Source organism: Zootermopsis nevadensis, unplaced genomic scaffold (genome assembly GCF_977971745.1).
Source record: "Zootermopsis nevadensis isolate Lab colony 2312 unplaced genomic scaffold, Znev_1.0 Znev_ptg000021l, whole genome shotgun sequence".
In the NCBI taxonomy this organism is placed as follows: domain Eukaryota; kingdom Metazoa; phylum Arthropoda; class Insecta; order Blattodea; family Termopsidae; genus Zootermopsis; species Zootermopsis nevadensis.
In genome coordinates, this window is record NW_028259153.1 from 7,760,914 (window position 1) to 7,775,139 (window position 14,226).

The 14,226-nt window shown below is 36.2% G+C and overlaps 1 protein-coding gene across 3 annotated transcripts in view; it reads left to right on the forward strand.

The window, feature by feature from the left end:
- Oli (basic helix-loop-helix family member olig) overlaps nt 1-13,877 on the forward strand; it is a 99,921-nt gene extending 86,044 nt beyond the window's left edge. For all 3 annotated transcript variants that reach the window (XM_022084331.2, XM_022084329.2, XM_022084330.2), the window contains 2 exons: nt 1,076-1,347; nt 6,861-13,877. In XM_022084331.2, coding sequence (XP_021940023.1) covers nt 1,076-1,347; nt 6,861-7,338 — 750 coding nt within the window. In that variant the 3' untranslated portion in view covers nt 7,339-13,877. The remainder of the gene's footprint in view (nt 1-1,075; nt 1,348-6,860) is intronic.
- Nucleotides 13,878-14,226: the final 349 nt, after the last annotated feature.

A 14,226-nucleotide genomic window follows, 5' to 3' on the forward strand; every position in this document is an offset into this window, starting at 1 on the left:
GATAAATAAACTGCACGAAAAAGGATATTAAATCACGACTGTAAAATAAGTGCTTCAATAAACGTATCTAACATAATTTATAAATTACACAAACAGTTATTACTAAAATTAGTCTCAGAATAGAGTGTGATGATGGTGTGGACTGGGTAGTGACATGTGACAGGCTATCGTGAATTCTGTAAGAGGCCGTGGTTTTGTTTTCTAGCTGAGCAACTATTCGCTTCCCAAGAAGGATTGTTCTGCATTCAGTTAGTTTATGTAACATTTAATTTAGTAACAAACTTTAGTAATGAAGTATTGGCCTTTATTATGAGGCTGGTGTAAATTAATATTATGGAGTGCATCAAGTAGTTTATTCTTTAGAAGTATTGGATGGGCGTTGTTTAATACATCCCCTACCCTTGTAAGTACTTCAGCTTTCGGGAATAAGTAGCATCGATTTTTGAAAGGCATCTTCTCCATGCACATAACAACTAGTGTGTTTGCTGAAACGTTGGCAAATTTATCCCCCAAAGCTGAATTTATACATTATACGTACTTTAATACAAACCTATTTGTTTATCAGTAAATGTTTATGTATCATTTGTTATTTTCTGCTCTATAAATATCTTGTATCTGTGCATGACATATTTATGATTGAATCGAAACGGGTTCAGATAAGTTTAACACTACCATTCGTGTAAAATAGTTTCACAGTACAAAGTAATAAGTTAATTGATCTAGGACAGAGAACATAACTGGAGGATTGAGAAAAATCCATAATTATGAACATTATAATTGGCACTCTTCATAAATTAGATTTATCGAATCAAGGGGAATAAGATTGTCGGTGAACTTAAGAGCATGTTGTAGGAGACTGGGAATATTTGACTAGCTGAGCAACTATCAGTTTCTAAAGAAACACTCTGCAACTTGTAATTACTTACAGAGCAACATTTCGAAGTATTGTATTTTCGTTTTTTGTTGTATGAATCACTACGTCAGTGTGAAATATAACAAGACCTACATTTTTTTAAGTGAAACTGCCTCATGTTTTCTCTGTGTCGTCTGGGCTGACCGCCATCTTGTGGTGCAGAATCCGAGCGTTGCCATGGATACGAGTAGCAGCTTCCCCTTCTCCGGGTCGTCCAGCCAGCCCCAGCAGCCACAAGACCTGGTCCAGCAACAACTACAGCAGGTCCCGGGTCGCCGGACCCCTTTGGGTGCCGTAGGACTCGGGGGATTCTACTTCTCTTCGTCTCCGTCATGTCCTCCGCCCCCCAATAATGGGTCATGCCCCCTCCAGGCCGACGAGAACAGACCAGAGTCAGCTGGGTCGCACCACCAAAATCAGCAGATGGGGCAGAGGTACAGTGAAGTATTAACTTGATGGTCACTATATGGCAGTGACACCTACTTCATTTGCATATAGAAGTACGTGTTCGAATTACGTAACTTTTTCAACATGTACAGGATATTCTCAGAGTAGAATATAAAAGTCCCCTGTCAAAATTATATGGAAATTATATAAAACATTTTTCTAAGAAGAATTTTTGAATAATAAAGAGATCAATTAACAGGGACATGAAGAACATATATGAAGAGAATTTATGATTTTTCCATCCATCTTTAATTATTAGTATAACTGAATCGAGTATAATAAGGAATTTAACAAATACATAAGTTTATTGTGGAAAAAAACACTGAAGAACGGTTACTTGGTAGGCAGATGCGCAGATGAGAAAATATTTTTAAGGAAATACATCTCGAAAATGTGAGCAATTTAATTTATTTCTGAAACGTTGGTAAACTTTTACCAGACTGCTCGGTAAAGCGATCCATCTTAAAGTTCGTTGTAGTGAGAACCTGAAATCTCGTTTATTAGTTTATTAGACGTTGATGACACGGGATAAAACCTTCGGAATGATAAACTTAACAGCTGAAGAAATTAACAGCTCAGCAGAGAAAATGTTGTATAAGTTATAAGTTAGTTGTTAATGGTGTTATTTTTTATTTTTAAGTAGGCAGTAGGGCGTTTGTTTTTCGGAAATAATTTACTTCGATTATTTCTAGTTAAATTCAAATTAAAATTGATGTAACAAGCAGTTTTTGTTCAAATACGTAATATTATTCCCAACTCACCTGAAATTTGAGGAGAATTTTAGGTATGTTTGAAGTATTTTATCACTAATTATTAAACAATTTAAGAAGATACTTTATTAATTTTTTAAAAAATTAGTAGCTGAGTAACTTAAAAACGTTCTTACTGACTAAGACTGAAATATTCCTGATAATTCTAAAGGTATTTATATATAATTAAACTCTATAAAGCCATTGAAGAGCAGAACATACGTCAATAAAGTAAATTAAAGCTTCCCTCTATACGTCATCTAGGCTCCTACTCATTCTTAACCTCGGCACTAGATGGGAGTGAGTGGTCAGCATCACGCCTCGGCCGCGCTTTACTCCCGGGAAAGGACCCCGGTACCCACTGGATAAGAGGCTGGGTGGGCCCCAGAGCCGTCTGGACCCAGAGGCTAGAGGAATAATTCTCTGTCCCCAGTCGGGGATCGAACATTCGTCAGTAGTAACGAAAATCACTGCTCCTGTGCCTATAACATTTAGTGTATATTATTTTATAGAAACTATAATACCATATTCAAGTCTTTGACAAAATGGTTGCCAACAAGAATGAAGGTAACTTGTTTTATTAATGGACAGTTTTTATATTAGAATTCTTTCGTTGCGTTTTTAATCCGTATCAGCGGAGTTAGACTTTTCTTTCAGTGACGTCTTTGTCAGCATGTCCGCATAGTCTTATCGGAATTCATCACATAACTGAGAGCTTATCCTGTACTATCAATTCACCCCGATTCCGTCGCATATAATCCCTTTCATTGCTGACTCTAAATTGCTAATGAACCGAGATTGGTTTAGTTTCTGGTTACGAATTGAACAGTGGGGGTTCGATTCTAGATAAGGAAATGGACGCATCTCTCCGAAACCTAATCCAGATCGTGTGGTTAACCATTCATCTACAATTAGTGCTGAGGATAAGACTGCGTGGAGTTTTACCTCCACTTCCCTCTACGCCTTCAGGACGAATTGTTCCGACTGCCTTAGCGTTATTACTACGACCGAGCAGGTTGGCGTAGCGATAAGTTTCCTGACTTTTGTCCACATGTTCCTGGTTCGAATGTCAGCGATGCTCAGTGTTAATTTTCTAAGATCCTTCAGACTAGTGAAATATTACCACATTAAAGGCGATGGTCTTTACTACAAATTTCTTATCGAGTAGATTAATATAGCAGTAATGTTGTGATTTTTTTCTTTGAGTGTCGGTTGAGGTGTCTGCAATTCTGGCCAAGAATCTTCTTGATTTTATTCGGTGACAAGGGATGTACAGGGTTAGAACACCCGCCTCTCACAGTTCTTTCTGCCTATCAAACCGTTTATCACGATACCCATCCCATCTTTTGCTGTAAAACTTCCGCAACTCAGTGTGGCTTCAAATAATCAATACTAGTCTTTACCTATTCATATCGTATTCCTTGTTATTGGCACTATATAACTTCTAAACTTGAAACGTCGTCGTTAAATAACGTAACAATTAGTGTCGTTAAAAGGCAAATTGTGCGTAACAGCACTTTCTCTGTAGCCTATTCAGATATAGGAAGTTTTCTATAAACCAAAAGAAATGCACAACCCCCACTCCTTTCCACCCCTCCCAACATCCCTCGCTCGCTGCAGTGTCCTGGTTCTCCCCGGAATCCAGGGAGTGGCGCCACGTGCAGACCTCGTTTAAATCTGCAAACACCTGAACATCGCTTATGCATATCCCCCACCTACCCTTAACAATCTCTAACACAATTATTTTCAATCACAGGGTAACGAGTTGGGTTTGTGGGGCTGGGAAGTGGGTGACTGAGGTATCATATAAGGCAGTGTAGTGGTTGGAACCCTTGTAGCATATTCTAGAGGTCTCTAATCCGATATTTGAAAGACTTCATATTTTTTCTCGGTCCTAGGCAATTTCTGGCTATTATCTTCAATAGTTCGTGGAGCAGAATCCTTAAGAAACTAACAGTCACTTAGTAAAGATATTACCTGTCTTTTATAAAACCAGAAATTTCATTAGTTTTCAAGAACCCAGCTGAGAAATCTATCCTGAACCATTTCAGTCTATTTAAAACCTTCATATCTTTGACAGAAGAAAGAAACACTTTAATATTATCCTCCTTTTCGGGATTTCAGACTAAAAATTCGAATGAATTTCTTAGGTCCTACATGAGTGTCACATGCCTACTTGACCATCCTAACCTCATTTAAGAGTGCGCATTATGAATCGCTTATGCATTCATATCCGGATTTCTGTTGCCTCTGGTCCCATAGGCTCAAATATACTCCTCAGTACCCTTTTATCAAAAACACTGAATCTGAATGTTTTCCCCTTAGTGCTAGCAAAGCGCGTCGTGAAACAAGTTTTGCCGTAGTATCAGAGTGAACTAATTAGGCTCCTGAAGCTGATGGGTTGAAAATGAGGGGTGAAGGCAATTAATGTCACTGTGCTGCTGTTTTCACTTGACCTGGCTCAGGGCTTTGATATTTTCTCTTGAGGCAGTGTTTAAATGATGTTTTGACATAAGGCCCTTCAATTTATGACTCACAGCTTAACCTGTATCTCCACACTACATAATATGTGCAGCTGAAAACTCGTCATTAAATGAACCATATTAAAAGAAACGTTAAGAGGAGGGATTTGTCCTGATTCTCGTTTACTCTGGTAATTACGCGTTTATGAGTATAACTTTCCATGAATAAAAATTTAAAGAAACTAAATCATAATGTGAAACATAATGTGGTATTAGATCCCAGGATTTTATTGAATGCCGTAAGATTTTAAGTTATAGTTAAAACAACACAGAACTCGATATCGTGGTAGGTCTGAAATCCAAATCACTGTTATATTTTCGGAAATTGGAAATATGAGCTTTTCTATTTCATGTGAGGTAACGAAGACAATTGACTATCATAAATTTGAGTATAAAGAAGTGTAAATTTATACTCTATAATGGTCATATTTCAAGATGAACATAAAGGACTGTAATTTTACGCGTATTACGTATACGCGATTCGTGCGTGTAGAACTTGGCCGTTCACTCTTAAGAAAATGATGTATTTTATACAGATTATTGAGAAGAATGTTTGTCCCTAGGAAACAAGTCTTAACAAAGGATTGAGACAAGTTTACAGAGAAGAGATTTCTTGTTTATGATCTTTAGGGTGACTAAAGTTAGTCGGAAAATCGTCAGGAAAGCGACTATTCACGAGACCTAGATGCAGATAGGTAGACGTTATAATAAAATCTCTTACAGGCTCTAGGCACGTGTGTTTGTATTTTCTTTGTCTGAGTAGTGCCTGTCTATTGAGTGACTTTGTTGTTATTACTTCGTCTCTTATTACAGGATTTTTTTAGATTTGTTGTTACTTTTCTTCTCGAATCAGGGGGCGAACCCCGCCACTCAGCCTTAAAGTTTCATGTTCTTGATATTATTGTTATTATTATTCATGTTTAAGTAAGGATGTAATTGATTTTTGGACATTGGATGAACCAAATGCATTACATAGTAATTAAAATTAACCGAAGCAATAATTGTGTATCACGTGAGATAAAATGAGTTGCTTCTATGTCTTTATTTTAATGCGACATTGTAATATACAAAATTGCAATGTATAGGACATTGATTCTTTAAGTTCAATGTACATGTTCTTTGGTGGCTGTGGATGTTTGATGTAGCTATTGAAGTTTTTGGGATTCGGTGGAAATTTGTAATTATTTTTCCTTAATTTTTGTACGATATTTGTTTTATTAATTATGGTATGGGCATAACTTATGTTCTGTTGTTTTCTTTGTTATTTTTCGCAGATTGTAATTTACTACATATATACAGGGTGATTCAAAAGGTTAGGACCAAACTGAAGGAGCGTATAGAGGGACTCAGAGAGAACAACTTTCGAATAGGAATCCGTGTCCTCCGAAGTTATCCTGAGTCAGTCGAGGCCATTGAAGGTAGGGAAGTCTGATAACATACCGCTGAAATAATCGTACTTTGCTATTGTCCTACTAGCTTAATTTTGAATCGCACGTATCCCGGGCATTGGATCGGGAGAGGAGGGACGGTTGAATGGCCAGTCCGCTCCCCAGACTTGACACCTCTCGATTACTACTTTTGGGGGCATGTCAAGAGCCTCGTTTACGAGACACCGGTGGACGACCCAGAACAACTTTTGGCCAGAATACTTGCTGCATCTGACGTGGTCCGTGAGACTCCTGGGGCATTTGAAAGGGTGCACCAGAGTTTCGTTCGCCGATGCATTGAATGTGGAGGACGCCACTTTGAACACCTGTTGTAAATTTGGTTTGTAAGATTGTTAATATAATCCTCGTACGTTAATAAAAAAACAAAATTAAGATACTAGTAGAATAGCAAAGTACGATTATTTCAGAGGTATGTTATCAGACTTCCCTGCCTTCAATGGCCTCGACTGACTCAGGATAACTTCGAAGGATATGGATTCCTATTCGAAAGTTGTTCTCCCTGAGTCCCTCTATACGCTCTTTTAGTTTGGCCCTAACCTTTTTAATCATCCTGTATATGAGTTTGTTTTCCGTGCTTTGTTTCAGGAAGATTCTAATATGTGATTTATTTCGTTATCAGTGAATATTTTTCTATGCAAATCAAGTATTGCCTTTAAACTTTAAGGCACTTTGCAGCAAATATTTGTGACTTTGAAAAGTGTTATTTTTGTTATTATAATTTCATAATACACTCATGGTAATCGAATGCACAGTATGTCCTGAAATTACTTTTCATTGCCAGATCAAATCAACATCAACAGAGATCTTCAGGTATGGGCGGAATTGGAGGTGGCGGTGGAAGTGTTAGTAAATCCAAATCCCGCCAGGGTAAGATGGTGCGACTCAACATCAACGCAAGAGAACGAAGAAGGATGCACGATCTAAATGATGCTTTGGATGAACTGCGTAGCGTAATCCCTTACGCACATTCTCCTTCAGTGCGTAAACTCTCCAAGATAGCAACACTTCTGCTCGCCAAGAACTTTATTCTTATGCAAGCAAATGCACTGGAGGAGCTTCGACGACTCATAGCTTACCTTCAACAAACTGTGGCAGCGGCGGGATTAGCACCGGCTGGTGGGTACGCTGATCTGGCGGGGTTCCCCGCAACGCCAACTGCTACGAAACTACAACAGCAGGCTCAGGTAGCAGCTACAGCAACCGCCCAGAGAAGCTCCAACGCTTCTGTAGTGGCCCCTGGAACAGCTTCGGCGTCTTGAATAGACAGAATTAATATTTATTTACAATTTCAGTAAATCACAAAGTTTAGGAAAACAATTGGACCAGCAGAATATAAAATAATATGCAAGTCAGTCAGTACGCCTGTTCTTACGAATTAACACATAGGATGTTTTAAAGACTTTGGGTAACTTCAAACTTTGGCCTTGAAATGTTTCTTTTTTACTAACGAAACGCTGCATAGGTGCACTACTGGCTTCTTGCTGTATATGTGGCATTTTTAGTGAAAGTAGTTATTACCAATATGTTAGCCTGTTACTCGAACATAAACACAGAGATACTTTTTACTTTTCTCGATGAATGCAGCACGGAATTTAATGATGAAACGCAATGCATGTTGAACGGAGTCCGCAAATTGTTAAATTGAAATTTATTATAAATTCTTGCATCTTAATGATGCGACTTCACCATTGTCATTCAAAATTATTAAAAATGGAAGCTCTCCTAAGTACGTAAAATAAGAAGATTTCTGTCTTGTGGGTTGTTGCGCTGTGTAGTTTGGTCGTTGTTAACCAACGTTTCAGAGGTCATACTGCCTCCGTCATCAGGGCGATGGTTAACATCGACCAGACTACACAGCGCAACAACCCAGAAGACAGAAATCTTCATACTCACCGCTGTGAAAACCTCAAATCTAACATACGTAAAATAAATCTGAATCTGCAATTAATATATTAATTCTGGTAAATACTGACCGAACAGATTATTTTCTTAGAGGAGCACTGTTGATTTGCTGTTGGGTATACGAAATTTTCTATATATATCTTATAAAATTGAAATTATTTGCGCCATTCAAAAAACACTTCCAGCATTTACGTGAAGAAACTTATTCTGTCTGTATTAATGAATGCATTATCCGAGACAAATTTATACGTTTTAATAAAAGGAGATAACTAAAACTGAAAATGTTTTTCACTTTGATAAAATTCATGAGGGAATAATCTTTGTTGCGTGTGTAAGTGTGTGTACAAAAAACATTTTTCTTTTATATTTATGTATATTTTAACGCGTTGTAGCACAAGAGCAATATTCTTACCTAACTCATACATATAAACTAACAGGGATTCTTGTAATATTTCATATAACTTATGGAGATACATTTTTACGAAATTGTCTGTGTATGCTTCAAAATTACCTTGTAATCGGCGAAGTTAAAAAAATTGAGACAGTTTTATTAAAATGGTAATCAATTAAAAAGTGCGTGTAGCAGCAATTATAAAAAGAATTTTTTTTTATTGATTTGATGGCTTGGTGAGGCAGTAATTTTCTAAGGTTGCATAAGTTTTGTGCTATCTAAAGTTGAGAAAAATATTCATATTCGTATTCAAAAACTTCGCTTCTGCTGTATTAGCACAGTGACATGCTTTGACGTCTGTGGCACGTCCAAATGGTCGAGGGACTTCTAGTAGCTCTTGTGGCTGTGAAATTTGATTTGTGTTGATTTAGTAGTTTATATCTACGATATTTTGTGTTAACTTTATTTTTTAATATGGAATGTATTGTTTAGTGTAGATTTTTATTATTAGACGAAATCAAATAGCATTACATTGGGTTAAGATGATGCATTCGTTGTGAACGGACAATCATTCGTTCAGACAGCAAATGAGAATAAGTTTCTCCAACTTGCTAAATCTATCCAACAGAAGTAAAATAATACGAAGCGTAGAACAATACACGGCACACAAATTAATTTTCTTGTTGTATCAAGTCACAATATGAATTATTTCTTTCTTGAAATAATTTTATAAGCAAACTCCTCCATGTTTCAACGCGTTTGTGGTAGTTTTGATGATCAAGATATAGTTTAAGAATTTCCAGACATAAAGCACAAAATATATTCAGATATTAAATAAACAGATTCTTCCGGGCAAGATACCTCGTTTGTAGTTTTAAAAGGGTTAAAATTCCTAATTTTCTAGTCAAAAATTAAGGTAGCCTGTCTATAACATCTAGAAGTATGCTATAATTACCTGTTTTATAAATATTTTAATATATGCACGATCCAAAGAACAAAATATGAAATTGATATCTTTGCCCGGCAGAGGCGCGGATAATGCAGAAATATTGACTACAGTATTAGATTTGATACGCTGTACGTTCAGCTTGCTGACGTAACGTCTCGAAACTCTCTAAGTCATTTTATGGTCTCGTGAACAATTTCTTGTGCTGTCGGGATATTAGACGAAACAGGAAGTGTGGGTAGGGTCCCGAGGGAATAGTGGGTACGGTACAGAAATCGAGTTACCAACAAGTCATGGCATCTTCGAACATTACCAACCGCCTTATATGTGTTGTTCCATTATTCGAACCCAGAAGCAGACAGTCTTTAAATTTGGACTAATGCATCACAAGTAACAGTACTTACGTGATCAGAATACACCTTTATGTCTCTCATACCGAAGTTGAGTAATTTATCCACAGTGGTTTAAGTTATGTGGAATGAGAAAGGGCAAAATTAACATGGGACATGTCACAGACATTGCCATGGGAGAATTATGCTTATATTAGAAAATAAATTAACTGTGGTATTGTGAAAACTGTTGGTTGTCTTATATATTGTTACGACTTATAGTATTTTTTTGTGTATCAACATTTTGGAGGAACATGCTGACTCTTCAGGGTTGAAAATTGAATACGTGTGCTCTTTCAAAACGTTCACATTCAGATAAAATATTATATGGCGTAACAAGACAGAACGCTACCTTCAATGACACCAAAATGGAGCTTAAAGAATTAATATAAAAATGTAGACTAAATTTATCTGGCTTAGGATATGTTCCAGTGGCTGGCTTTTGTGAGAATGGCAATGAACTATCGAGTTTCATAAAAGACTGAGCGAATGTTAACTTCTTACTTAAGACTATGTTTTATTATATTAGTTTTGTGTGACCAACTTCTGACACTCGTTTGTAAAGTTAAATAACGGAAGAAATTAAACAGCTCCCCCAATATTGTCAGGGTGATTAAGTCAAAAATAAGTAGATGGGCGGGACATGTAGCGCGCATGGATGGGACAAGAGATGTGCACCGGGTATTGGTCTGGAGGCCTGAAAGGAAGACACCGCTGGGGAGACCTAGACGTAGATGGGATGATAATATCATACGGGATCTATGGGAGATAGGAGTTGAAAGAGACTGGATTTTGTTCGCCCAGGACAGGGTCCGGTGGAGGGCTTTGGTTAATTCGGTGATAAACCTTAGGGTTCCGTAAGCCATCTAGTAAGTTAGTTACCTGAATAGTACCAGCAAACCGATTGAACGCCGTGTTAACAGCATTGAGTAATTACGATACGCCAGTTTTTTAGAGGTTTATTTTATCGTTGTGATATCTGAATGAAGTCTTGGGGTGCCTGTCCCGTGTACTGGTTTTTCATATGTTTGTCACTGCAATGAAGACTGAGCTAAATCCATTGTCTTATTAGCCGTTATTAGGTACGAACCTTAAATATGTGAAACTACTTTGGTTTTGATTTGTTATCAAAATGAATCGATACTCAAAGTGAAAGTTTTTGAGTATATTTAATATAAGACATGAAGTATTCGGTTTGATAGCAATGTGTCCTGAAGGCTTATGCGTGTATTGTGCTAGACGTTACAGCTGAGTGCTGCTTTAAATTTTTCACCGAAAGTCTATATTCACGAAAAAATTAGGAGCAGATTAATTTTAATTAAATAATGGATTACAAATGTATATTATAGTAATATCATTTTTGTAGGTTTCGATTTGAACTTCTTGTAGCTTTTATATTATGCCATTACGAGCAAAAATTAAATTAGCTGTAATGCGGACGCACAGAGAGACGATTCTTCTACATTATGCGTTTGTTATGCATTCTGTGCAAATATCTTGAACCCGCTGAGCTTTTTTCTCAGTTCAGTTTTATATTTACATCACTCACATTCAAGTATTATCCCATCTATTCACCACTTTGTGGGGTATGTACTTCCATGTACCCGAGACAGACCTTGTCCCTGAGGTACATAGGGCAGCAGCTATTTCCGGGATACATATTGTTTTTAGGAAGTGCCACATGTATTATATAATTTTATTTTATGAAAGCGTCTTTCGGATGATGTATGAAGTTCCCAAAATGGCGGTCTTCTGCAGTTCCCTGATGTCGTGTTCGCCAGGGATGTTGGCCAAATATTTTCTGAGTGACCTGGAGACAGTTCCAGTTGCTCCTATAATTATTGAAATTATTTTTGCTTTTTATTATTATTATTCACAGTTTATTAGATGTTAATTGTTTTCAATTTTAATTTTTTGTTTTTGTTTTTTTGTTTATCACCTTATCATCACAACTGTGATTTGTGTCGGTATAATTATCATTATTTAAATTATATAAATTACATGATTTTGTTTATGATTTGTTTTTGTGTGTTTTGTCTTTTTCTTATTCTTTTCTTTTTTAAAGTCCCGCTTTGCTGCGTAATTCCCTGTATTCTGTTAAGTCAGCACGTAAATAAATAAAAACAAATTTTTAACTGAAATGAATCATTGTTAACGTTTTTGGCTTCAAGCAGTTCACACATTTCGAGGATGTTTATTTATTTTCGGTACTTATTCTCGGAAATCATTTCTGCTGTGCATATATACAGTACCAAGTTTTGAAAGACTGGTCGAATTTCATAAGCCTTCTACCTCCAGTAGAGAGACCCGATAATAATGACGTTTTCCACCTGTTTTATGAATGTGTAACTTACAAGGGATCCAAATTTACCTTCTATGTTACAGATCTCTGCAAGACTAAAATTAGCTTTTTAATTTATTTCACTTGTATAAAAAATCCTAATGTCGTCCATTTCGCAGGGTATTTGTATATTCAGATTAAAATATTTTAACATATTTTCTGTGGATGTCCATGGAACTATGAACCTGTTTTAAAGTATGCATTCTAAACATAAGTCAGTGCATATTCCCACATCGTTAAGGGCGACTGAACTCTGTTATAATGGCGTAATTTGAGTGCTTATAAAGAAGACCTTGGAAGGTTTACACATAGAACTTATTTTACCAATCTCGGTAATACAGCAACACGATTTTTAATATTATTTTCAGTATTGTTATAACAGAAATTTAATATTTATTTTACTGTTTTATGGTTTAAAATGTTTAATTTGAGGGTAGGTGCCGAGTAATCGTGTAGATTTATGTCGTCTGCAGTTCATTTCACTGATATTTTATATTAAAAGCTGGAAAATATCATATACTGAAAGAAATGGACCCCTAATACTGACAGAAAGAATCTTCGTTGAGTCATACGAAATACGTACCAAGTAAACTGTACCCATTATTCATAAACTGTTGACTGTGAACATGGACTTTCCTCATATTGTACAAAATAATAATACATTTGTTCTAAAATTTACAGCAATATACAATGTAATACATATATTATCTGTCCAGTATTGGTGAATAGCAATTGGCCAATGAAGTCGGTGTGACAAAAGCGATGCCTATAAAAACGTTTGTCAGATATTATTACTTCAGTTTCTTTTGCAGAAAATGAACTCAAGATAAAAGTTTATAAGCTTTAAAGATGGATAATTTTTCTTAATTTTACTTAAGATGTTCTATGTTTTGTTATCGCATATCCAGACAAAAGATACACATTAAAGTGCACCGAAGGAAGTTTCATAATAAAATATCATTTAGCAAGAAACGAATAATTCATATTATATATCTGCTATGTCACTTATTGTTTTACCAAAGCGGTCGTGGCAGCTTAACTTAAGCACAATGAATGGATTGATGGCTTCTTCTGGGATGTTGCACCATGTAGTTCGGTAGATATTGACCATTGACCTGATGATTGTTGCTGTAATTTCCTCTGAAACGTCTGTCAATTTCTACTAGACTACATGGTGCAACATCTCAGAAGATCCCATATTCATGTCTGTCGCCGTGAGAACCTGAAATCTCACGGCGAAGAGACTGAAGATATTAGTTGATATGAAGTTATATTCTTTGTCTTGCGTATTAATTTTTTTAAAATTATGTAATTATCATTACTTTTATGCTAGTAGTTTGCACGACCTTATATGAAAAGAACAAGGCATGAGCCTAATTAAGTTTATTGAATTCGCTCCAGTCAGTCGATTTCAATGTCCACGCACAATATACACTGGTTTGGAGTCCAAATCTATTCCCTTATTAGTGTAAATCTTTCCAAGACACGTTTTATTTGTCATATTTTCAGAGACTTGCCTGGGTGTGCGAAGTAATTTGATATGTCTCATGTTCATTATGTTTGCTACAAGCCTCTTTACTACTTTACACTTTATTAGATATAATTAATTACTTTATTAACAACAGTCGCATAGATAAAGCAATATATAATAATTATGAAAGTATAAATTGGAATATAATAATAATATATTATTATTATTGGTGTGATGCTGAGGAATGTTTTAGAGTTACAATGCTAGTTTTTTTAGCCAGTTTACTGTAGTTTTAGCAATAATGAAAACGCATTATACCTCACAGATAAATTAATAAAATAGAGGGTGTGTATGTACATGTCACAATTTAATGTTTTTCAGGTATAATCCTCTTAACATTTTCACGAAATGTGATATTGCAGCAAATTTACAAATGTGAAACGTTTTTAGCAACATGGCCGTTTTTCACTGCGTAGTTCATTATGGAAAATGGACGACTGTCGTATCATCATTAGTAGTGAAGACACTCTTAGATGTTGATAATTGGAGCAGACGTTATCAAACCACTAGATTTTTCAAAATTAAAAATTAAAACATATTAATCCTAGATAACCGCCACGGTGGTCTAGCGGTCAGAACACTAGCCTTGTAAGCCTGGGGTCCCGGGTTCAATTCCCGGTGGTGCTCAAATTTATAACTTGTGTTGG